The 26998-nt window shown below is 39.4% G+C and overlaps 1 protein-coding gene across 5 annotated transcripts in view; it reads left to right on the top strand.

Annotated features, from left to right (window-relative positions):
- Acvr1 (activin A receptor type 1) overlaps positions 1-26998 on the top strand; it is a 130644-nt gene that overhangs the window by 59858 nt on the left and 43788 nt on the right. For 4 of the 5 annotated variants that reach the window (XM_046426883.2, XM_046426881.2, XM_046426882.1 and 1 more), the window contains one exon: positions 13220-13293. In XM_046426883.2, the coding sequence (XP_046282839.1) occupies positions 13227-13293 (67 nt within the window). In that variant the 5' untranslated portion in view covers positions 13220-13226. Of the gene's footprint in view, positions 1-3578; positions 4927-13219; positions 13294-26998 lie in introns of those variants that run through there. The other variant, XM_046426880.2, reaches the window with a different exon arrangement.

The raw sequence follows: 26998 nt of genomic DNA on the forward strand, positions 1-26998 counted from the left end.
AACATGATATGACATTGGGATTATGGTTAAAATACCTCAGGGAAAAAAAAACCAGGCAGAATAGAAGATATAAAATTGAATTCTTTTGGAACTGGGGTCAGCTTATTGTTTTGTTTTGTTTTTTGAAACGATGTGAAAAACTGGCATTGATCATATTTTCTATTTCCATGTGACTTGAAATATCTATAATAAAAATTTTAAACGTTTATTTTATAAGTGGTAAAAAGACAAGAATACATGGGGAAGAAGGTAATAAGGAAGGAAAGATCTGGGGGTGATTCCATTTTCAACTTAATGGTTGAGCCTGGTGGTCTACAGTGGAACTTGAATCTAAGAACATGAATAGCACCTTGAGTAAGAAGAAGAGGAGACTGAGGTGTCACGATTTAAGGATGTGTGGCGGAAGAGGAATCCACCTCCAGAGAACCTTAGACATAACAAAGCATTAAAGACACTGGAGAGTGGGGCCTGTGGTTCTCAGGGAAGAGTTCAAGGGAAGACAGGAGTTATCGATGACTCCATCCTGCATCATGCACAAGTGAGACCTTTCGTCATTCTCAGCATCACGTGAATTGCTGGAGGGTGGAGGGTTCCTGGGCCTCATCACAGATCATTGCTTCTTGGGAGTGGGTAATCTGTGTGTTATGGAAGTTTTTCTGTGAGTCTGACAAGACAATGGATGGACTGAGAAGAGTCCCTGCCTTAGTGAGGGGTTGTTGCAGCAAGTTGACTGAGCAGAACACTGTGGACTGAGGCCTAACAAGGGTGATGGGGGCAACCAGTGTAGATGGCTCTTTATGAAGCAGATAGATAGGGGAGGACTTGGGCCTGACTCAGTTACCCCTCAGGTAGTAATTGTTGAATTTTATTGACACTTGTGATAATATAAGAGAGGTTGCTTATAAATGGAGAGAATAGGAATGGCTCTCAGTGCAGGACGGCTGAGTAGTCAGGCTACACATGGGCTTCCATTCCTCCACTGCCGCGGCAATTGTTTTATTTTTTTTTGGAAGGACACTTTGTTGGTTGAGAGAAAAGTTAGAAATCATCGTAATAAATTAGATCCTTTTTCATTTATTAGCATTTTGAATAATGTATTTGGAAAGGATCAAGATCTTTGTGCCTCTGCTTCTCAGATTCTTTCTGGGCCTTATGACCCATGCCTAAGGAAGGGGGAAGGAATGGGGTCTGCAGTGCTGGAAAGAGCCCCCCACCCCAGTGTTCTTAGTTTTTTTTTTCTTCATTCCCTTGCCCCATGCAAACGACTGTCCTTAATGTGTAAGACCTTCAAAAGAGGTTTCCCATTATTAAGTTATGTGCATATGTTCCCCAACTTACCATGAGGTTATGTCCCACGAAATCCACTATAAATTGATAATAATGCACTTTGAAAATGCATGTAATGTGCCTAACCCAACCAACATCACAGCTGAGCACCACAGTCCAGTGTAGCCTGCGGTGGTTTGTCCTCGAGATTGCAGGGCTGATGGGAGTGGCAGCTTGCTGCTGCTCTATGCATCCAGAGAGGAGAGTTGGGTACATCGCTAGTCCAGAAAAGTTCAAAATTCCAAGTCTGTGTATCACATTCTTATCAGCATATAGTTGAAAGTATTAACTTGGGTACCATCTGTACTATGGGTCTGTTGGAGGTAATCCCACATTTCCATGATGATTTCATAATCATAGTGTATCAAGGCCATGTGTGTGTACTAGGAGGGAGGCGAGAATCCTGTTCTTGTCTTCCTCTGCTTTGTGTGGGGTGGGGGGTCTTTGTTTTTATAAACAAGATTCATTGATTTCTACCCTGTAGGCTTTATACCTCCCTACTTGGGGACCATTGTCTATTTTTTAAAATTCATTTCTTTCTCCTCATTTAATACAGTGCAATTAGTTTTTCTCTTAGCATTGTTGCTGTATTTAGGTCAGTGAGTATTTCCCGTGGGTCACATCTTTTTTGATTTTTTTGTTTTCCCCCCATACAGTATTCCTCTAGAACCTCTTCCTGTCTCCTGCCCCATCTCCTCCTTGTTTTCTGTTGTGGTTACTTGGATGCTAACCCATTCAACTTGTGCACTGACCCTGGTACATGGCTCCCTTTCTTTCTCATGATCGTATTTATACTTTTGATGGATATATTTAAATGAACAGCTGTGCGTTTGTTGAGTCATACCACAATTATCTGATTCTGCTTTAGCTGCTCGACTGGCAAAAGCATATTTCAAGCTAAATTGTGAGACAATTCTATTAATCACATTCTAGTTGGGTGGGTGGGGGGGAAGACCACTAAGAAAAGACTTTTTAAAAGATTAATTAGCAATTCCATTCTTTAGAGTAGGTTGGGCTGGTTGCTATTTAATGTGTCACTTGGAGAAACTTTAGAAAGGTGTAAATAACTATAAAAGGCTTAATGATATCAGCCCTGTGGACAAAAATCTCTGAAATAATTGATGTGCATATAGTTAATTGCTGGTGCTGGTTTATTTAAATAGGTTAGGAGTCTTTTTCAAAAGTATCCCTTTTCCATAAATAAAGACCAGGGTTCTTGACTTGAAGTCCTTGAATTCATTGGCTAAGTATTTTGTCTTCAGCCTCCTGACAAGATAAAATCTAATACAGAAGATATTAAAACTTTCATTTTGTTTTTCCTCAGATATACTAATTGCTAAGTGTAACCTCTGATTGAGTCTTTGGCTTCCCTCAGCCACGTATTTTTTTTCTCTTGACACTTCCTTGGGGTTCTTTCTGAAGGTTATTAATAGGCATGGAAGCATAGCTTTCCAAATAGCGCCAATAACTGTTAGAAGCCTGGGGGGGGGGGAGATAATATGTCAATTTTTGACTTGTAGGAGATATATTTTCAAGCTACACAAGCTGTCTCAGAGGTCACTGGGGATGGCTCTGGGCAGATCAGCTGGTGTCTGCAAGGAGAGATCCAAGCGGCTCTTTCCAAATGGGATATTGTCCACCAGGGAGTTGTCTGGTATAACCAGAGGCTGCCAGCCGTCTTTTTGTTTGGCTGCTTCTCTTGGATGTCACCCTTGAAAACTGGAATCCAAGTTACAAATGATATCTTTTTAATTTATCTCAAATACTCAGTTGCTACTATATTAAAATTGAGGTCATGGGCCTGCCTGCACTCCCCTTCCCAGTTATTTCCTTGCTTAGCTATACAAAAACTTAAACTAGACCTTGCTTTCTCACCCATACCAAAGTGTAACATAGACTGAGAGGTTAGAATTAAAGTACTTTAATGGATATTGAGTACCTGGTGAGGGCTAGGCATGGGGAGGTTGCCGTGTAGTTTTTACTGTCACGCTGCTTACATTTTGGTGTGTGGAGGAGAGAGAGGGGAAACACAAAATAAATAAGTGAAGGACATATGTCACCCAGTGCTATGAAGGAGATACAGCAGGGATGTACAATGGGTGGGGTGGGTGGGAAGTCTGAGCCAGGAATGGCCTTAGAGTGTGAGGGTGGAGTGGGGGTGGGTGGGAAGGCTCTGGACAGACCAGAGTATAAATGGCTGTTTTCCTCAGCTCCACAGAAATGTTCTCTAGTGTCTTCCGTTGAGAGAGAGAGAGAGGAGAGCAGAGCTATACCCCTCTGACTCTGATAGCCCTTTCATCTTATTGCCTCCACTGCACCTTGTTACAGATTGACACTGTTAGCCTTAGCCTTGGGACAGTTGTGTCCTAGGATAGGTTCTGCAACACCGGCCATCTAGTAATAGGGAGGATAGAAGCTCTGTGTTATCAGGTTCAAGGAAAGATTTAAGGTTAGGCACAGTAAGAAATGAGACAGAGATGCCCTCTAACTGAAAAGTAATGAGGAACTGGATTTTAAATGGACTCAGAGTTACAAATCTAGAAGATTTTATGGGAGAGAATAATAGGGCCACTGATATCCACAGGTTAAAAATATATATATTGTTCCAGGACAAACTGAAGGGAGAGAAAGTGGTGTCCCTGTGCTGCAGGGGAGAATATAACAAAACAGCTGGGAGGTGATGAGTTCTATTAGTTGAAAGGAAGCAGGAGGACCATGGCTACTGGATACAGGGAGTGAAGTAGAAAACGAGGCATAGTCTCCATGCAAGAGCATGTTGAAGTAAAACCTAGTGTTGGGGTCCCAGGAACTTGTGTCGGAACATTGGATTCTCAGGAGCTTGCCTGAGTTTTCCTTTGTGTAACTACTAGAGGTATAACAAAGTCAATTTTGTGTACAATTGAAATAAATTTATTGGGGATCTTTGTTTCTTATGTGGTAGCCTAAACTAAACCTTTACTCCCTCAACTTAGTACCATCCTCTTTTCTTCTTTTACAGATTAAATTGGTTTTTTTTTCCATTTTTTTCCAAATCATATCTTGGGTCCATCTGTCACAGCTGGGATGTTTCTAGTCTAACTTTTTCAGTTAAAATCCTTTCTTTCCTAAAATAATCTGTAATTATTTTCTCTAACCACAGGATGAACTGATTTAGGGGCTGGTTTTCCGTTCTATAGGACTTGTCCAAGAAACTATTTGTATTCATCTATTGCAAAAGATCAAATTACATGCTAATGTTCTGAAAGTAAAAGCCTATCAGCAACCCTCAGCAGCAGTGAAGTCTGTATAAAACCAAGCCCTGGCAGCCTGTACACATATCACTAGTTCAGAGTGTGGCATTAAGAATATTTAAAAGGTCATTTGTGAACTGAAGAAGAGACCCTGACTTAACTTATATGGCCTTTTGGCTCTAGTTGAACCTTTTCTTTGCAGCTATTACTGACAACCCCCATCTCTTTTCACCCTTTCCAAAGTCCCAGGAAGTTTGTAGCAAGCCACCCTTCCGATAGGTCTATCTCTTCAGCTTGGAAGAGAGAAATGTTCTCACAGTATCTAATCAGTTCTAATGGCTGTTTTTTGTCCTACAGGGAGGTGGTTGTTGTAAGTATACTTTCCTTCAAACTTTTGTGTCTAGAATTTGTCTTGTTTTAACTTAGTTCCCAAATGTGCCTTATATTATTTTCTGTTTTTACTTTGAGGTGTGTGTTACAGAAGAATTGAAGATAGTGGGTGGGGGATGGGAGTAAGAAACCACTTGCTCTGACAAACAGCTTGTTTTTTCTTTGACATTGAGATTTTTTTTTTTCTCCTTTCTTGGAAGCAGGAGTTAAGGTAGGGGAAATAATTGGAGGTTGCAGAGTATAAGAAATTAATTTTGAGGTTAGAGAAATAGAAGGAGGGGATGATTGAAAGGTGATTCAAATAACCATGGGTAAGATTGTTTCCTAAGAGAAAAATCAAGGTTGTTGAAACTTAGAATGAAGGAAGACTTGGATAAAGCATTAAGGATGACAGACTGCATTGCTGGCCTGTCTCGGGCTGGCCAGTGAGTGAAGCTATGTAGAGTAACAGTTGATTAAGATCACTGGAGTCTGGTTGTGTGGTCTTGGATTTGAACTTATGTCCTTGAATCAGTTACTCCTACTCATCCATTTTCTTTTTTATAGAATAGGATTAGCATGAATATTTTTCAAAGTGTTTTAGGGAGTGATTGCATAAGATAATACATGTTGATTCAAAGCACAACACCAGGCTTATTAGTAAGTGCCTCTAGTGTTATCTAGTGTTATGGTGATAATATTATAACACTGATAGATAATTAAAAGAAACCAGAATCTCTCTCTCCCTCTGCTTTTTTTTTTTTTTGTATTGGAAATGTAACCCATGGGCACTTTACCATTGAGCTACACCCCCAGCCCTTTTTATTTTTTGAGACAGGGTTTCCCTAAGTTGCTGAGACTGGCTTTGAACTTGGAATTCTCCTGCTTCAGCCTCCCAAGTTGCTGGGATTATAATTGTGCACCACCATGATTGACATTTCTGTTTTGCCTCTGCCATTTATATTATAGAGTATTTTTTGGTTGTTGTTGAAAAAAAAAAAACTGTCATGGAATAGAAGTAAGAGAACCCTTATGTGTGGTAATCTAGCAAAGGTTAAAGAGACTGTACCAGTTGGTATAAAGTCATTCAAAACAGGGATGAGTGTTCATATGACCCACTTTCAAGACTCTTTTTAACTCAGAGATTGTTAGAAGTGAAACTGAGAAGAGGATCAAGAAAGTCCCTATTTAATAATTAGGTGTTGTCTAAATTATGTATTGAAACCAATTGGCAAACCGAGTGAGTTTGGGCTACCAGGCCAGACAAATGAACATTCTGTAGAATTTTTGGATAACTTTCTCCCTATTTTCTGTATTATGGACCATAAATTGTACATTGCTCTTAAGTCTAGATTTTAGAAATAACCTTTATTGCCATATTATAGCTTATCAAATAGATTGCTTAATATCAGTTCTAAAAGTTGAATATAGAAATTCAGTATATCATACTCTTTAATTATTCTGTGACCAATATCAAAATGATTATTTTTGTAGTGTATCAGCATACTCATGGCTTTATTCAGCTATAAAATTGTGGTGAACAAAAGAAGTGCCAAACTTGGTCTTTAGCCTACACGTTAGAAATTGGGCTGAATGCTAGCTTCTTGACTGGATATCAGTCTGATCTATAAATGGAGTTTGAAAAGCACCTTGGGATTTGTAAAGTGGTTCTGCTCTGCCCTGTGATTGTCTGTTTTTAGTAGAGTATCATGCGAATGCTCTGTCTCCCAAGAAGGTAGACCTGAGACATTGTAAGAGGTGGCACTGATTCAAGAGGGTGCCTTAGCTAGGCAGGAGGTCCCTAGCCATTTTCCAAAGAGCTATTTTCCTTGTGGCTGAAGTGTTAAGATTAGTTACCAGGGATTGAGAGTATTATCCAAGAACAGAAGGGAGTGTTGTATACATTACAGGCAAAAATTCATACTCAGAACCCTTCAGATGATATTTTGCAATCCCAGTAGCCTGATTCTTCAGTTAGGGACTTTGACATTTGAACCTAAATGAAATAAGCAGTGAGTACCTTTCTATTACAAGTTTATATTCTACTTAAAAAAATTTAGTTGTATATATATCATTCCTACATTTAAAAGCATTTCTAATGCATTTTTCCACAACTGATAAGCTTTTTTTTTTTTTTTAATATTTATTTTTTTAGTTCTCGGCAGACATAACATCTTTGTTTGTATGTGGTGCTAAGGATCGAACCCGGGCCGCACGCATGCCAGGCGAGCACGCTACCGCTTGAGCCACATCCCCAGCCCTGATAAGCTTTTCTTGATGTTAGAATGATTAAAGAGATTTCTAAAACTGAAGAACAGTAGCATTTTGGTCAGGTATGGGGCAAGTGCTCTGTCTAATATATCTGGTACCATTTGGTGAAGTGGTTTAGTAGAAGAACTGAGCATCTAAACTGCAAGGCAGTGATTCTCAAAGTGTGGTCCAAGAGTCCCTGGTGTCTCTGAAACTTTTGTGGGGGTTCGGCAAGATCCTTCTTCCAATACCATTTGCAAGGTTACATTTTCTCTCTATATATTTTAACCAGTCCAACATGTTATAACAGGTTGAATGTAGAATCATATTTGAGAATTCAGGTATCTTCTTAGTCAAACATACTTATTTGCAAAATGTAAAGCAGTGCCACTTTTCTCCTGTTTTTTTTTTTTTTTGTTGTTGTTGTTTTTGTTGGTTTAAAATACAGTTCTTTTCAAATGTATAAAAACAGGGTAGTGTGTTTATTGTTACCTCAATATAAACACAATATTTTTAAAAATTTTCAGTTTTAATTCCTAAAATTAAACTAAATGAGTAGATATAGACTGCATAAACAAGTTCTTTAGTGATTTTCAAGAGTATAAAGGGATCATGAGGCCAAAAAGTTTGAAAACCATTAGTGAGGTATCCCTGAATTATTGAATTGTTCCTATTCCCATTTCTGCCAATCTCTCTTTCTTACCAAGAGTAGAGGAGTTGAAAGTTTACTTTTAAAGGCAATATATTTTTTTAATATGTTTTGAAGTTATAAGTAGGTTCTTTAGGTTGATACTTTAACATATTGATGTTTCTTATAATTAAAGTGCCATCAGGAATTTTCAGAACATTCTCTTTTCTGCATTTTTCCCCCTTTCCTTTTTGGGGTGCTCTTTTCAGTAGCTGAATTAATGGGCAGCAGAGGCACTCCAAACCCTGAACAGTGGTAGCCAGTAAGTGATATTGATTTTTTTTACCCCAATAATTTTTAGCATATTTTAAGATTAGTTTGGGGGACAGAATTTATCATTCTTTTTATGTCTCCTTATTTATGAGCTGAAATTAATTTTGCTTGCATAATGATAATCTGTAAATAGATATTTTGGGGCATCAGCTTTTGTTGGCTTTGTGGTATGGAAAGTACAGCAGTGTCATTGCTTTTTGAATTTTTTTTTAATTCCAAAAGGATTTTTGACTTTAAAGCTTGGTAACTATTAACATTAACTATTACCCAGATTAAAACTCTATACATTAAAGTTTATGGAGATGATACATTATTTATTTATTTGTTTTATTGGCGTATTGTAATTATATATAAATTGGACTCATTATGTCATATTTATACATGCATATAATGTAATTTGAGATGATACATTTTTTAATCTTGTCATTCCTTTACAGGTATATATAGAAGGATATGTATTCATTTTTTTAATAAGCTGAGCTTATTAATTTGGAAAGCATTGTAATTAGACAGGTATTAAATGTGCATCTACATGGCTCTGGCATTGATGGACAAGGTAGACAATAGATTTTGCTGCTATGGATTTTAGTGTATAAGGGAGACATGTTCAGAAGCCCATAAAGATCTGAATACATAATTATTAGTAATGATGATTTCTATGAAAATTAACAAAGTAATATGTGAAAGTGAAAGAAAGGTTTTTGAGGGGTTAGGCACCCTACTATAAGGAAGGGACATTTATATTGAGACTTGATAGATGAGTAGGAATTGGCCAGGTTGGGCTATAAAGAGGACCCAGTGACAGCACACATACACAGGTCTAGAGATGGGCAAGAAGCAGACTGATTGGAGTGCCTAGAAGTAAGGGGCCAAGGGTGTTATCCAGACTTGTTTACAGACTCTAACACAAGGGAACTAAGGAAAAGATGGTGGTGAGAACCAAGGGGGGCTCAGTAACAGTGAGGACACGGGCTTAGAGTGCCTTACCTCAGCAATGATGGTAGTTTCCCTTTCCAGCTTTCTTGGGCTGTCTCTAGCTCAGAGCTCTTCCAGGTCTCTGGTACCTGGCCATTCTCATGTTTTTCTGTTCTAAGTTAAGCCTTAAGTTCTTGGGACATACCTCACTTGTCCTGGCCTTGGGCCTCTACAGAAGCTGAGGAATTGTACCTTTTTCCTTACATGATACCCTGATGTGCCTGCCCATGTCTGCATCACATCCCCTGTCACACACACACACACACACACACACACACACACACACCTGGAGCACGTGCTCTTCCCATTTTCCTAATACTTTTGTCCTGGTCCTATTAAAATACTACCTCCTCAGGGTAGTATATATAATTCCCTCATGCCCCAGAAATATCTCAGCTTGCTTTCTTGGCAATATAGTTTAATTATTTCTTACTTAATATTTTAGTTTTTAAGTTATGCAATCTTTTTGATAATTATTTGACTACCAGCATATCTATGTTATAAGTTCCACAATAGCAAGAACCATATTTTCATGTCTAATATGTAGTATATAGTTCCTTATTACACCACCTAGTAGGTTCTCAATAGTATTTGAATGCATGAATGAATTAATGAAAGAAGGACTGGGAATTCAGAGATAAGACTGAGATGAAAAAAATAGATTAATGGTCTCAAATGGCTTTTGATGACTTATCAGATCAGTTTAATTTTTTTAATGTACACTCAAAATATGTTGATTTGTGTTTTATATTATATGCAAAGTATGTATTATAAAATATATATATGGGTTTGGCTTTGGGTCCTTGGATCAGTTACTTCCACTCATCCATTAGAAAATCCATAGAATAGGATTAATATGAGTATTTTTTATAGTGTTTTAGGGAGTGATTGGATAAAATAATGCATATTGATCCTAAGCACGGTGCCAGGCTCATTAGGAAGTGTCACTAGTGTTATGGTGATAATGATGTAACACTGACAGATGACTAAGAGACATCAGAATTCCTCTTAATTTCTTTCTTTCTTTTTTTTTTTGGATACTGGGGATTTAACCCAGTGGCACTTTACCACTGAGCTACATCCCCAGCCCTTAGCTTTTCATCACTATAACAGAATACCTTAGACATTTAACTTAGAAAGAGGAAAGGTTTGTTTTGTCCATGGTAGAGGTTCTAGTCCATGATGGGTTAGACCTATTGCTTTAGGCATCTAGTTGAGGTATGGATAGCAATGGTGAGGATCTCATGGTGGAGCAAACTGCTCACCTCATGGTCAGGTTAAAAAATAGAAAGAAGGAGTTAGGATTCCACGGTCCCCTTCAAGGACATGCTCCTAGTGACCCAACAACCCTCTACTGGGCCTCATCTTTTAAAGATTCCTCCATCTTCCAGTAACACCACCCCTGGGACCAAAAGTTTTACACGTGGTCCCTTGGGGGACATTCAAGATCTAAATTTTAGCAATATATTAAAAAGAAACTTTAAAAACTAAATATGATACTTCAAATATGTGCATTTTATTGTACTTTAATTTTACCTCAATAAAGCTATGAAAAAAAAGCCAAATATAAAATATTTAAGGTAATAGTGATGGCATCACATTATTACTGAAAAGCCCGGCATTCAAGTAATATTTATTATATATGTCAGAGGACGTGAATTCAGTTTTCCATTTTTTTTAAAAATTATGGATTTGGGGAGACTGCTTCATACCAGATTAACCTGAATATTCTTAACTTTTCTTCAGTAAAGTGGTTAAAGAAGAACTACTAGGAATAAATGATGTTGGGGCATCGTTTTCTTATTCTTCTGGTGCTTGCATCAGTAACATAATCAATCTCTAGTTTCTTTAATGATTTTAGGACACCTCCCCTTGGGGGAGAGCTCATTTCATTATAACCAGCCAGTATAAATTATGAATCCACTTAAATGGGCCCTCAAATCTATAGTGCACAGCTGCACTCCATAAGCAGATCATGCCCACCCTTTCATCCTGTAACTCTGCTCTTCCTGAAAGCCACCTCTCGTTCTGCTGTCACAGGGAACTGAGAAAGACTTCCAATAAAGACTTTAGTCATTTACTACTTTTTGAAATTCACAGTTTTGTGAAAAAGGGAGTTTAGTATTTTTATTCCATGGCTCAAGGAGTATTTTGTATGGCCATTGGATGCATGCATCCAAGGCGGGTGGCTCTTGCTGGGAATTTCAACAGACACGACTACAAGTTGTTCTGCACCAGTGCTGGGGAGCTGAAATGAAATCTCTTAGGATGGAGAATTTTCTGTCCCCACAGCACAATACCTTAGGCCAGGTAATTTGGGAAGAAAAGAAATTTATAGTTCCAGAGGCAGGGGAATCTAAGAACACAGCTGCAGCATCTGCTCAGCTCTAGTGAGGGCCCCCCTTGCTGCATTATAACATGGCAGTGAGGCAGCTGGCTAGGGTCACTTTTCCTCTTCTTATAAAGACTACAAGTTTATCTTGTCCTAATCACCTTCCCCAAAGCCCCACCTCCAAATACTACTAATATATATCTTTGGGGATTAAGATTGCAATACAGGAACTTTTGGGGGGCAGATTCAAACTATACCACCTTATGAGCTAGATCATGAATGATATGAGGAGAGGAGTGGGTAAGAGAGAGTTGTGGGTACAGCAGCTCAGGTCAGTTCAAGCAGAGGGCAACAAATAGCATATTGCTGTTCAAAGGCATAGAGAGTGTCAGAGGAGTCGGCCTGTGGTTGTGAGAGGTCAAGATGAGGAATTTGTAGCCTCAAAAAAGACTTGCTACAGAAAAGATCTATGTGAACGCGAATTATTATAACAACTACAGTCGAAGAGGGCCACTCCAGTTTCATATGGTTTTAAAGATAAAAGAAAGGTGCATAAAAATCCCCAGTACCCCTCCTTGCTATTAGAGAAGTGATAGATTGAAATATAATTGTGGAAAAAGGAAAATATTAAATGAGAGGTAGAAAGATGGGATGGAGTGTGGTAAGGAAACAGTCAGACAATCAACTGAAGGAGAATCACAAGGAATCTACTCCAAACGGGTTAACAGAATTTGCCCTTTGGTTTGAAGGTGCAAGAGTAAGGTAGCACATTAGCCTATTCATAAAGAACTTTATCAGTTTTCTTTGTTACTCTATCCAGAAAATTGTGTCTAGCCAAATTCCCATCAGGTTCCTGATATTTGCAGGACTTATTCAAGTGGAAAAATTCTTAACTCAGGAAATTGAGCTTCTGCCAATATAGTTTTAGGCCAACACCAACTTGAAATTTTTGTCAACTATCCTAATGATAATTTCTCAATGATAATTTCATATATTATAGATGTACATGATTTCATATTTCAGGAGTATTCCTGTCTTAATTGCATCTGTCCTTTGTTAAAATCTAAGGTGAACTAGAAATGCATTGCTTTGCCATAGATGAGGTGATTTCTGTTTGCTTGTTTGACTGTTTTCTTTGAAATGCAGATTCCACCGCCTCTTCACCTTTTAAAGCAAAGTAAGGCACAAATATAGTAATTCAGCTTGAGTTATTCAGTCTCTTAATCTTTTAAAAAATATTTATATTTTAGCTATAGTTGGACTCAATACTTTTGTTTTATTTATGTATTTTTATGTGGTGCTGAGGATCGAACCTAGGGCCTTGCACGTGCTAGGCGAGCTCTCTACCGCTGAGCCACAACCCCAGCCCTGGTCTCTTAATCTTTAACATCATGCTAGAGTAGTATATCCATTCTTCTTAGGGATTTTACTATTATGTCAATGTAGTGTTCAGTAGGGTAAGATCAAATTCAAACCTGAAATCTGTGGGAATGCCTCATCTTCAGCCTTTACACCACTACTCCCTGAGTTTCCTTCCTGAGTTTTTCATCTAAGAGGATGGGTTCCGAGAAAGTGAATCTGATTAACTCCTTAGATGACTTTCTTAGATCAATGAAAAGGGCATCCAATTGAATGTGCTAAAACATATGGGAACATACGTTAGAGGGATTTGTAAGAGGGGCCTTCAGTGGCAGAGAAAGATGGTATGCTTAATTGAATTTGTCATCCTGCAGTTAAATTTTTGTTTGACTTACTTCTTTTCTCTTCCCTCCACAGTTGTACGATGATAGATGGAGTGATGATTCTTCCTGTGCTAATGATGATTGCTTTTCCTTCCCCGAGTGTGGAAGGTAAGGGACATGCAGCTATTTGGATTAGGATAAGTATATTGTGTATCATTTGGCTTGTTGTAAACTAGGCAGGTCTTAACCCTATTAGCCTCAACACACCTTTTTTATAATAAATATTTGGTAAAGCCCCTTGACTGTTTTGAAGTGCAATTCTGATCCCTATTATAATTTAAAAGTATTTGATATAAAAATATAAAAACCTGGCATAATGCACCATCTAAAATAAATATTAGGAAGAAATAAAGAAATTTCTGTAATTAACAGTATAGCAATATATATAAACAGATTCCATACATTCAATCACAGTCAGCATGAGTATGCTTGAAGACATAAAGAGGTACAGTAGCTTCCCAGTCCCCATCCATGGTTCCATTTTTCACAGTTCTAGTTGCTCGTGGTCAACCATGGTGCAAACATATTAAATGGAAATTCCAGAAATAGATAATTCATAAGTTCTAAATAATTTTTATTATGTATAATATGATTTTTCTGTTATTGTTGTTAATCTCTTAGTGTGTTAAATTATAAATAAACTTCATCATAGGGTATATATGAGGAACAAACATAGTATATTTAGGGTTTGGTACTCTCCATGATTTCAGGCATCCATTGAACATTTGAGAACAGGTATCCCCAGAACAAGGGGGGTGGGGGGCTACTCTAGCACATGCTATGTATGTAATAATCTTCTGTATCCTCAGAAGCAGGTTGGTACTGTTGTGTGGTATTAGTGTCACAAGTAGCCTAACCTTCCATGATTGCATTTTCTGAATAAAAACCAAATTGAGAACTGCTGACCTTCTGCTGTAGTTTGAATCTGGAATGAGCCCCCATGTGTTAAAGGCCTAATTCCCAACTTGGCACTATTGGGAGGTGATAGAAACTTGAAGATTTGGGGCCTATAGGAAGTCTTCTGGTTTTTATTTGGGTTGTTCCCCCAAAAGGGGTTTGTGGGACCCCACCCCTTCCACTTTTTATCTTTTGCACTTGGCCTTGAGGTTAATAGAGTTCTTCTGCCACATGCTCCAACCATGATATACTGTGCTGCCACTGGCTAAAATAATGGGACCAATCTGTCATGGACTGAAACTCCCCAAACTGTGAGCCCAAAGTGAACCTTTTCTCTTATTACGTTGATTATCTTGGGTACTTGTTATAGTAATGGAAAGCTGATAACATGCCCTCAGGTTATAGGATATTTATATGTTTTTGGAGATTTACATATAGTGACGGTTTAATCTACACTATTTGTAATAGGTACTAGGCTCAATTAATTTTACCAAGATTTTTCATGTAAATGAATGTGTACTGGGACAGTCAAAATTTGTGTGGGCATTGGCTGTCTTTGTCTATGTGGGCTGTGATCACAAAAATGTCATAAACAGGGTTGTACATAAACAACAGGAATTTATATTTCAGTTCCAGAGGCTGAGAATTCCAAGTTCAAGATGCTAGCAGATCCAGTGTCTGGCAAGGGCCCATTTCTCCTTCAAACATAGCAGGCTAAACTTTAGCTGTGTGGTACCACCAAGGCATTTCAAGGACTTTGGCATCTCTGGTCTCCTGCCAATTTTCAAAAAGTTGCTTAGAGGTAGTACTACTCCTTTTGAAAGAATAAAATGTATTCATAATTCTCTGCATTTGTATGTAATTTCTTTTAGCATGTTGTTATATAACTCTGTATATACATAAAACATAAATACGCCTTACTGTGCATCAAGCTGTGCCCACTCTGTTTTAGAAGGTTCCTCCATAGAGAGTGGTGCTTACAGTGTGAATTCAGCTTCCTTATAATAGGTGGGACAGTAAGGCTAAGTGAGGGACATTAACCAGTTATAAGTTCTTTGGGATATAATGTTATATTTTATATAATTGATAAGTTTCTAGGGAAGTAACTGGAAAGTTAGTGTAGCCCATACTGCGGGGACATCTGTGCTGAATCTTCTAGAATGGATTTTGTTATTTTTTAAGCTTATACTATTTGATCTATTTCTACTTCCTTTTCATATTCATTGACATACATTGTGCTGCTTCAGTATCCAATATTATGGCCAGTAGTCAATGTGACACTTGAAGTGTAGCAATGGAATTGAGGTGTGCTGTAAGTGTAAGGAACAAACTTGATTTTTGAAGACAGTGAGGATGTAAATTCCACTTGTTTCTTTTTCTTACTATGTTGAGCAAATTTGGAATTACATAAGGTCACTAATATTTTGTTTCTCTTGGACAATGGAGCTATAGCCCACTTTAGATATTCAGTGTGTAGACGCTGCTCTAAGCAATATTGTTAAAGACTTTGTGATAATATGACGCTTGTGTCAATTAGTGCCAAGGATGTTTGAAGAAAGTTTTCCACTGTGGCAGTGTGAAGGGATTAATAGGAGGAAAAGGGCTTTTATAAAAGCTGACAAGATTTGTTGAGTTAGCAGGGGTTTTCATCATTAAATGTTCATCTGGGGCGATTGTGCCCCAGGAAATACTTGGCAGTTTCTAAACACATTTATTTCAAATGAGTTTCTAGGATTCCCTGTCTTCTTTTAAATTACTTAATGATTTGATTTTTTATTGTTATTTTTTAATCTAAAGAATCTCAGGACTAAATTCTCTCCAAATGTCTTATATCTTTCCCTAGGTGCCTTATCAGTTCTTTGTGGTATTAAGTAGTACCTTTGGGTTTACACTGGCATCATGTACTTAAGTGTGATGTAGATAAGATAGAAAGAAAAAGGAGCAGAAGAGAAATTGAGGTGGAAACGTAGTATAAAGAGAGAAGGGGGTTGGAGAAAGAGTGGGAAAAAGAGAGGCTCAAATGGAATTTATGGAAATGTCAATAACATCTCTATTGGTTGTTTTTTCCTGATCCCAGCTCTTAAGCTGCCCAGAGAGTCCAGCAAATGATATTTTCATGCCACAGTAAAAACACATAATGAAACTAGTTTATCTGGGCTGATAGAGAAATGAACGGCCACTAAGGTTTTGCTATTCTATCTACCACCACCACCACCACCACCAGAATGTTTACAAATATGGACCAGAGTGTGGGAAAGAGTGTCTCATCCTTTAGCTGAAATACTTACTATCTTTTTTTTTAAAAAAAGAACATCCAGTGAGTGCTCTGACCTAGAGTGCTCCAGTCATAATGGCCATTGCCTTGTGCTCTCTTCTCTCCCTGGCTCAGCTCCATGTTGACTGTCAATAGCATATTCTATGAAAGGCACTCTTGTTTTTATGTATGTACCAGTACCTTTTTTTTTTTTTTTTAAACACAGAAAAACTCTATTTGTAACATACTCTAATGTACTCAACGTTAGTTGTAAAGCAAATGTTAAGTATAAAATACTTAGCCAAAAGAGGTAAATTCCAGGGCAGACAAGGAAAACATTTGTAATAGTACTATAGCTTATCTGGTGCTGAGCTTTATAGATTACCAAGTTTAAAAGAAAACAGGACCCATATTTAATGTTTATAGAGTAGAGGAACCAGCTTATTAATTGTGCATCAGTGATATTATTGATACTAGATGACATCATTGGGACCTAAATAAAAGTCATAGAGGTTTTTTGTTGTTGTTGTTGTTGTTTTGGTACTGAGGATTGAACTCAGCAGTGCTTTACCACTGAGCCATATCCCAAATCTTTTTATTTTATTTTTTTTAATTTTGAGATAAGGTCTTGCCAAGTTGTCGAGGGCCTTACTGAATTACTGAGGCTGGCCTCAAACTTGTGATCCTCTTGCCTCAGCATCCTAAGTCTCTGGGATTATAAGTGTACACCACTGTGTCTGGCGATATTTTGTTCTGATGTATTTTGTAATCCATTAAAAAACAAACAAGGGTCAGACATGGTGTCATGAGGCTGTAATCTCAGCTACTGAGGAGGTTAAAGTAGGAAGATGGCTTGAGCTCAGGAATTCAAAGGCAACCAGGGCAACAGAGCAAGACCCCCACCTCCGAAACAACCAAAGAAGGATGGGGAAAGGTTGGTCAGTGTACACTGAGTTATAGTCAGACAGTTCTGGGGTTCTGTTGCATAGTAGGATGGCAAGTAATAATAATAATGTGTATGTCAAAGAGAGCAAGGAGGAAGAATTTTGGATGTTTTCACTACAAATAAATGATAAATGTTTGAAGATATAGGTGTGCTTACCATGATTTGAGCATTATGCATTGTATAAAAGCATCAAAACATCACTTGTCACCCATAAATATGTACAAATTTATGTGCGCTCCTCCAAAAAAAAAAAAAATCAAACCAACTCTTCCTCCTTTGTCTCCCTGATTTTTTTTTTCATTGCTGAGGACCAAGTGTTTCTTAAACAGTGATTAAAAATGGTGATAACACTTCAAATGGTAGTTCCAAAATCATGGACCTACTATTGGATAGAGTTTGTGTGTATTTCAGAAACTTTTTTAAGTTCTGTGCAACTCTAAATGCTCTGGGCAAAAAGGGACTCTTTTTTTTTTTTTTTTAATTGTTGTTATTTTTGTTTGTTTCCAAATACAGAAAATTGGAAAATACTGTGTACTGTAACGATCCCTTTGATGATTGCCCATAATATTTATTTATTTATTTATTGCTTAATACGTGTGAATTATTGGGCTAATCGCCTTATGTTATTATTTCCCATATTAATTAGTACTTATTTTTTCCTAAAAAAATTCTCTCATTTGATGATATGGTAAAGAAAAAAAAGTTATTCTGAACAAAAGAGATAAATTATAGTAACAAGAAATGAGAGCAACAAATTTAACACTGAGATACTTCTTTTACATTCAATCACCCCTTCAAGAACTTCCTGAATCCTCAATAATGAGAAATTCAAAGAAAGGCTTTTCTATTCTTCCCCCCAGTGGCAAAGAGGGGCACCTTTGTGGACCCTAACAAAAAGTCCATTGAAGTTATCCCCTTCCTTCCTTCATTGGGTAATTGGGCTGGAAAGTCTGAGTGGCAATGGCTTTGAAAATACTAAAATCCAGTTAACTCAGAAAATAATTTAGGACTTAGCAGTCTTCTTCTAAGACAGGCCAAAATCTCTTGCAACAAAACTCTGCATAAGTCTAACCTCCCTTGCTATAATAAAATCTAACTTTGACTTATAAATCTTACAAAATGTTGGTTGTCTTGGCTTTAAAATATTTCCAAAGAAGCAATACTCCATTTGAAGTACTGGTGTCACTGTCTTCACCTGCGTGCATTCAGGGACAAAAGGAAAGCCAAACCCAGAGGTTCTGTCTTCTCCCTGGTGGCATAATAGTAGTATTAGAACATGATCAGTCTTATTAGTGGGAAGGAAGGGAAGAATATACAGGTAATTAGGACTCAAGTGCTCTTCTCTGTGAAAGCAAATAAAAACTCTTCCTGCAGCTAGAGTTGTGTAGATAATGAACATGAAAAATGATTACTGGTAGGAGAGATGAGAAGTAAAGAACACAAACCCAGCTGAAGGGGCTTTGTCATTTGCTATTATAATCTCTCTTCTCTCAAACAGACAGGATTGAGCTGGATTCTAGCATGCACCAGACATAAATAAATGTAGATGTAGCTAACTCAGGGGACACACACACAAAAAAAGTGAAAATTAGAAGAGGATTAATAATGATAGAAGCTCTTAGGGTTGGGGATATAGCAGTGTAGCACAGTTGTAGAACACTTGACCAGCACAAGTAATGCCCTGGGTTCAATCTTCAGTACCACACAAAAAATAAGTAAATAGATAAATAATGATAGAAGCTTTTGAACACCACTCTTTAATATACATTATGTTTTTTGTTGGCTGTGTAACCTCAAGCAAGAGCTTTAACCAATCCAAACACATTAAAAAAAAAAAAAAAAGAAAGAAAAGAAAAACAAAACCCCCTGTCTTGTTAGGGTAATTGTGAGGATTAAGGGAGAGATAAGATGTGCTGGGCTATTTGCCATTACAGAAACTTAAATTGTAAATGTTGGATGGAGCTGCACGTTTTTAAGATTTTTTTAATCATTATCATCATATTTTCTTATGTAATAAAGTGATTATATATGAGTTGGTGCAAGGAGAGCTGAAACAAAGCTTTCTGTTAGCCTCTCCTTCTTGGGAAATGTTTGTTTCCACTGTGGGTAGATTATCTATCTATCTATCTATCTATCTATCTATCTATCTATCTATCTTGGACAGTGTAAGAGGGGAGTGGGTAACACTCATTAAAAATTCAAATCAAACAAAATCAGGCATTGACCAGCTGGGAAAACAAGTTCAACATACAAGCTTATGAAACGCTTTTCTCGTAATTAAGTGTGGAGAGCTGTGGGTCCTTTAGACAGGTCTCAAGAGTAAGAGATGCCATTTCCTCTACAGAAAAACTAGTAAAATAGGAAGCATGTAGGATTGTAACTTTCACCTTTAGGGGAAAAAATAGGTAAAATAAAACACATTTAAAAATTAATTTACAACCCACAGAACGTTGCTAGCCCTTCTGTAACTTCCCTCTGAAGCTCAAGATGAACTCAGGCAAACTTCCCTAGATAATGATTATTTATAATAGTCATAATTACTCAGAACTCATGTCATTCCAAGATAGTGTAAGACACAGGGTGGGTTGGCTTCCCAACTTCTGACTGTGACTCATAGCTAGAAACATTTTAGACTAGGACCCAGTGTGCATACGGGACCCACACACATCTGAAAGGATAGATTCATGAAATAGTAATTATTCTTAACCATGTTCAGTGTGCTCCTGGTTCTTCTCTTTCCTTAACACTATTCAGTTTCATCTCCAAAAGATGCAAAGAAACCTAGTCATGAGCCACTACGTTGATTTCTCTACCCACGAATGGGTCAAAACCCAGTTTTTTAAGAAAAGACAACCTCAGTCTGCTCCAAAGAGTCCACTTTCCAGAAGTTCCTGCTGCCCTAAGGGGAAGGTTGTGACCACTGATCTTAGGTCTTCTGTTATGTTTGCCAACAACCCTGGCTTAGAACCTTTTATTTTTTCACAACTTCTAGCCTGACCATCCTGTCTCTCCAAGCCAGTGATTTGAGAGGAAGAGGGAAGTTTACATTTGCACCTTCCCAGCCTTGGTCATAACACTGTAACAGCTGCTGCCCGATTCTTATCAGCTGAATCTGAGCCCTGAGAGAGGGTGTTTCCTAGAGCCAGGGTTAATGCTGAGCCTAATTCTTTGTTATGGGTTAGAGCAGAACATGAACTTTCCAAGGAGATACGTATTTGGGGGATGTGGGAAGGAGAGAAGGAATAAAAGGAAGAATGGGAACTTCTTTGCAGGGACGTGATGGTGAGATGCACTTTAAAAAATAATAACCCTGCCTGTAGATTTTATTCAAATGAAGTACCATTGTCAAAACTGGCTGGCACTGGCAATGTCTGTGTAAGCAAGAAGGGGTTCTTGCTATTAATGAGTCACAGTCCAGTTGTTTGAAGCCTGGCTTACCGCATGGTACTAATACTTTCCTTACAAGGAATACCTTTGACTCCTGTGGGGCTGGGGCTGGGGCTGGCAATCCAGGGAGGCAAGAGTTTTATAGGATGAACTGGCCTTAGACCAGCAGAGGAGGGACTAAGAAGGACATTTCAGGCAGGGGAAGGGTGGAGGCCAGAGACCATGGGGGACACCAAGTCATGAGACAGGATTAATTAGGGCTGAGTTGAGACCTGCAAGTAAGGCTGAGCCCTGTGCCTGAGGTGTTGTGTCTTGTATTCTGAAGGCAGTGGAGAGCTAGTGAAAGATTAAGTAGAGGCAGTTTGTGTGCTTTGAAAGAGTGGTGTGATGGAAGTGGATCCTAGGTCATGTCAAGAATAGAAGGAAAGGGAGTGAGAAAAACTAGTTCTCCTGCAGTTTGGGGGCAGGCTGACCACATGCTTCATTTTCAGAGTCCTCCCAACTATAGCAACTAAATGGTGGCAAACAAAAACAAACTGTAGTTCAAAAAGTAGAACTTTATTACAGGTAGTTCACAAATAACGACGACAGCTGCGAAACAAGGATCACCTAATAATAATCCACTGCTAACTTTATTATAAAAACAGAAGCCTGAGCTGCTGACTTTTCTAGCAACTTTTGCAAGATACTTCAATCCTTCTAGCTGGCCTTTTGTTCCTGTGTTGCCATGGAGTGTCAATAAGCCCCGCTCAGAATAACCCAGGCAGTGAGCCGAGAGGTACAGCCTGCTTGCCAGCGTATTGGCTGGGCAGGTTACACTGTTTGCCTGTCTCCGTTCTTGGGAGGAGCGCTGGGCTGCTGGTTGCCCTAGCAGCTGTGAAAGGTGTATGTCTCTTGGCTGCCCAGAGTTTGAACCGCTACCAAAACTCGGCTGCCTCCTGAGCATGTGTGGCTCCCGATTGAGCTGATAGCAACTGAAAATAGCCCACTGAGCACCTGTCCCTGGTACAGCAGCCCCTGGCTGACTGCCTTGAAGGACAGTGTGGACTCACTTGGTAGACAGCAGGTGAGGTGCTGAGCAGATTGTAATGATTCTTAGGAAGATCTGGGGACTTTGTCCCTGCTTAAATGGGAGCAAAAATAAAAACAAACAAACAAACAAAACCCAAAATGAAAAGCAGACTTTTGAGCGGGTCCGTTTGACACTTGCGTGGTTAGTGGGTGGCCACAATGGCTGTGTTTGTACAGTGTGTCCTAAGACTCCATATAGTTCCCTTGTTCAACAAAACAGTGGTCCAATACACTGAGAGGTGTAAGTTTCCTCTTGGAAAGGGATGTTTTCCTAAAAAACTCCCAGATGGCAGCCAGCCATGGTTTGTTGTTGCGTCTGCTTCAGAAAGGGGAGGCATTGAATTAAACTATTTAGTTTCATTTTATACCTGGTCTTTAATCTCCAGGGTTCAGTATATAGTTTCTACAGCGTGTCTCTTTGCAAGGTTATTTCTCAGTAGGCCAAATGTGGGGGTGCATGGAGAATTAATAGAACCATAGCATGTTAGGAGCTGCCTGCTCCCCTTTGGGACTCCTTCCATTTCCTTCTGGACTTTCTTCTCCTCACTGGGCTTGCCATTGTTGGATAGGCTTGGCATGACAGTGTGGATGGAAGCAGGCTCTGGAAGGAAATACTTCTGAGATGACTGGTGGTATTAAAGCTACTATTTAAAAGTGACCCTTCGTAGATACTTGGGTTATCTTTAGGCTGGGAGTGATCTGCAGCTACAGAAGCCAAAGGGAATCTGCGGAAAGTCTTGCCTGTTGCTCTGGCCTGGGTTTGTTTAGGTATTCTTGCCTCCCAGCCAGTGGCCTTGTGACACATCTCAGATTTAGCTGGCTTTCTTCTGCCAGGGTCCAATATGACTGTGGAAGCTGAAAATGGATTGCCATGCCGCAGAGATTGAGACACAGGGATGGTGTGTTTGGAAAGCCAGTTCTAATTGCCAGCCCTCTGAAGAAATGCATTCTGCTTCTGCCCTGAGTGTAGGCACCTGGAGCTTTTCTTTGGACTTGAATAAAGAGGAATAAGCTCAAAATGACCCAAACTCAAACTTCTCATAGTGGCTGTAGGATCTTTATTCTCTCAATAATCAGCCAGTCTTCTTAAATATGTTGAGTTTGGAGTTAATGAGTTCTTTTGGGCCATATTAATTAGTCTGATAGGGGTAAGAAGATATGTGAAGCAAAGATCAGGTTATGAGGGCTGGCATTACAGTCTTGCAGTCATGGGGCTGAGGACATGGGATTCCCTGCTTCCTTAGCCCCTCATGGAGTTCTGGATGAGACAGGGCCATGAGAAGTAGATTGGGGAGTCGGAGATAGAGAAGTAGCAGTAGCAGAAGCTTGGACTGTGCCCCAATTTTTCACTCTCTTTATTTTTTTACTCCCTGTGGTTTCATCTAGCATGGAATGGGCGTAGTCTAGAAATCACCACGTCCCTTCCATTCTCTTTCTCTGGTGTAGGATAGAGTACAGAGCTAGGGAAGAGGGGGGTTTCACTAATTAGGGGCATTTTCACCTTTGGATTTGGGTGCCACAATGCCTAAGGCTGCATTCCAAGACTGTTGTTAAACAAACTGGAACCCTGCCCAGCATTTGAAGGGTTTATCTGTGTGGTTTGAAAGCTTCCGGAAAGGGTGGAGGTGTGGTAAAGGCTTGTGATGGTAACTAGATCCAAGGTTGGCAAACTTGTGAAGGTCGGTCCCTGAACCCCAGAGGAAAGGGTGGAGTAGGGCAGGAGAGGAGAAACAGAGGTGTAGAGCTGGGCTTTAAAGGCCCTGGTGGTTCCTTCTCTGCTGTTCTGCTCTTTATTTAAGGTTTCCTGTTAAACCAAGTTTCAATTCAGAGCCCAGGTAGGAAGCTCTGAGTGGTAGGCCATATACTCCCTGGCTAGCCCAAGGAGACAAGGGAAAACACCAAAAATGAGTTAGCCAAGAGCAATTCCCCTTCCTGTACTGTGAGCAGAGCTTCAGGCCTGAGACGGTGAATAGATGGAAACCTAGAGAAGGAATGACTTTTCTGAACTGTTTATAGCTCACTAGAATGAACTTCTTTTGCCTTCCTTCTGGCTCTGTTATTCTCCCTAGAACTGGAGCTTTGTTCAGACATGGGCATTGCTTGTTGTATGTGGGGAGGAGAGAGTATTTTCTGGCCTATGAAAATATTCCACAGTAGGCAGTTCCCCTCAGTCGTTGTAATCATTTGTTTCTGTGAAGCCTCATTTGGAGAAGTTTAAAGACAAAACACAGAGGGCATTACTTTCCTCTTGTGTTAAGGAGTTGCTTCATAGGCATTGCTGTGGTAAAGCCAAGTCTGTACAGCATTCAGAGAATCATAAAAAAAAAAAAAAACATGGAAAAGACAGGCCAATATTGTCTTAGGTCATTACCCTACAGTGTTGTTTAATTTGTTAGTCACTTGAACACGGGCTAAATTTTTGGCTTTGAAATAGAAGGTGTGGCTGCTGTAATAGGCTTAATTTACAGGGATTATTTCAGAGACAAGGAGTCAGCCCAGACACAAAATAAACAGATGGCACTTTTTAAATTTTTTCTTCTTTCTCAGCTTCAGCAGTTCAAATGCAGGATGACTTAGGAATCCTTATCACCTTCAGCAAAGCAAGAGAAGAACATGATGTAATTTGCTCTTTCCCACTCCCTGCTGAACTTGCCATTATTGCACTGATAGGGAAAAAAAATGGCAGCAAAGATCAGGGGCAGCTTTTCCTCTGCTGAGCAGCCAAGTGCTGCAGGCATCTCTGTAAGCTGACTGGCGTTGAAGGCACTTTTTGTATGTGGATGATCTTGATCACCATAGCACTATGGTAGCCCAAAGTCCCCAAGCAGCCATCCCAAAAGAGGACCAGCCACAGAAGCCCAGCTGTTCTAGAATGTATTAGAGTTCCTTATTTTAGGAACTCTTGTATTTTAGTTTTTTCTTCTGACAAACAAACAAGCTAACGAAAAACCTACTGTACCACAAAAAGTACTAATTTGCCACACATGGGAGCCCGAGTAGTGAACAGATGTGATGGTACGGCGGGCTTCTCTAGGGAAGAAATGGTTTGCACAGACATGCTGGCCTGGTGACTAAGCCTTGCCTTAAGTTCTGTGCTGACATTTGAAGACTTTATGGGCTCAAGTCGGCTCTGAAAATTAGCATCAGGTCTCTTCTCACCTCTGAAACCTTTCTGTGAGGAGAAAATTCATGCTGTAGCAAATATGCCTCAGGCTTGTACTTCGGTCAGGCACTAAGGCCATGGCTGGGTATGTAATGGTGATCCAGGCAGATGCAGTACCCACCTTCAAAGTGCTTGCAATCTAGAGGCAAGCGCTGGGCATTCAATAGCCATAAGGACACAAACCTGAGTTTCCACAAACCTGAGTTCCTGAAGGGGGTTTCTTCTTTTCCTTTGGGTGTGTGAACAAAGTCTGCTCAAGGAAATATCATGCAAGGTAGGATGTGCATGGTTGATAGGCACTGACTAGGTGAATGCAGCATTAGAGGTAGAGACAAGCTTTCAGGGTGGAGGGAATTCTATACCTACAGGGCCTTGGATCCTGAACCATGAAGAAGTCTTCTGAGAGTTGCCAAGTACTGAAGAGGATGCTAAACAGCAGGCAAGGATTAGGCTGTTGCCTGTCCTTGAGAGTGGTAGAAGGCAGTGAGAATCAGGCTTATGCAGGTGAATGAATGGGGCTGCCATTTACTGCGTTAGGGAATACTGGGGAAGAGCATGTTTGGAGTGGAGGCATCATGAGTTCAAAATCATAGACATTTTTGTTGTTATTCTAGTTTTTAGCTGTTTGTTTGAATGCCTCTATTCTTTTATAATCCTAGAGTACATTTTCTTCTTGGCTTTACAACTTTATTAAGTATCAGTTTCTTTGATTAAAAAGGAAAAAGAAAGTGAGTTCCCTAAATGAGTGTTTATAATGAGAAAGCATCTGGGCACTTGGGGTATTTAATCCCTGAGCATATAGCCTGCCTTCTTGTCAGAGGATCAAATGCCCTTCACTAGGCATTCCGGATGGACCTTTGTGCTCCTGTCTTAGGAGCAGGCTTGCTGGCAATGAAACCTGGCATTGCAAAATCCTTCCTTAAGCCTTTGTTTAATGCCAGAGATCTCAAATGCTTGCAGATTCTGGAGAAGTGCCAAACTGTGTTCCGGATTAGAAAATGATGGAAGGAGTCCCATAATCTATAAACCTAATATAAACTGCCATTCCAAGTGAATGAATTGTTTAGACGGTTGGAAGAAGGCCAGGAATATTTGGAGCTCCTTTTTTAGCCAATGTAAGTTCTGTCCTATTGGACTTTTATAATTACAATCTAATTACTGCATTATTATATGTGCTACTTTGAGGTAAGACTGTAAAAAATTCAGCTTGTTTCTTTTGCTGACCCAAGGATGGATCATAGCTACAGGCTGGTTTACTTGTAGCATTTGCTCATTTGTCTTGTATGAAAGATCTTAGTGGGAAATGTGGGCTTTTATGCACCATTTAGAATGATAATCAGTTTAAATGCCTTAAAGCATTATACAGTGCATGACTGGGCAGGTGGGAATAGATAAGTCCATAGTATTGTGCCTAGATTGTCGAAGTCTCAAATATAAATATGAATACTTTTACTGTGACATACAAGATTATCCCAGACTACAAACTGTCTTTGAAAGTCCGTGATGCTCTTTGCTCTGCCTCTTCCTCTGCCAGTCTAGGATTAGTCTTAGGGTAGGTGTGTCCAGATGGCAAGCTGAGTATTGCCCAGAACAAGAAAAATCTTTTTAAAGATTTGGCCGTGGTAAACTCCTGGGATTCCCAGCCTGCATCTCTGGTTTGCAGAGCCAGTCCCCATCCTCCCCCACTCCTTGGCCTCCCTCTCTATAGGAGGCAGCCTCCATTTGTGGTCAGAACTTGCCGCCTTTCCCAGCCAGCCCAGGCTGTGAGTGTTTTCACACGGCCCTGGTTCCTGTGATACAAAGGGCATATGGAGCCAGCCATAACACTGAGTAATGCTGGGAGGTGCCTTCTAGAACAAACAATGTGGGTGAGCTCTGCAGAGAGGGAATACCTCTGGCTTGACATTTAAACTACTGAATTATTTAAATGAATGTCAATTAGGTAGAGTAGACTTGCTGCCTTCTGCCAGGGCACTTCCTGGTTATTTGCACAGGCAAGTGTAAAGTACTTCATATCAGATATGGTGCTTCCTGTCTGTGCTGTGGAAAACCCTTCACAGGACACAATTATCCATTCTGTGGTGTTTCTTGATGT

This window comes from Marmota monax, unplaced genomic scaffold, assembly GCF_021218885.2.
Source record: "Marmota monax isolate L192 unplaced genomic scaffold, Marmota_monax_Labrador192_F-V1.1 WCK01_AAM20220418_F8-fsc00048, whole genome shotgun sequence".
NCBI lineage: Eukaryota > Metazoa > Chordata > Mammalia > Rodentia > Sciuridae > Marmota > Marmota monax.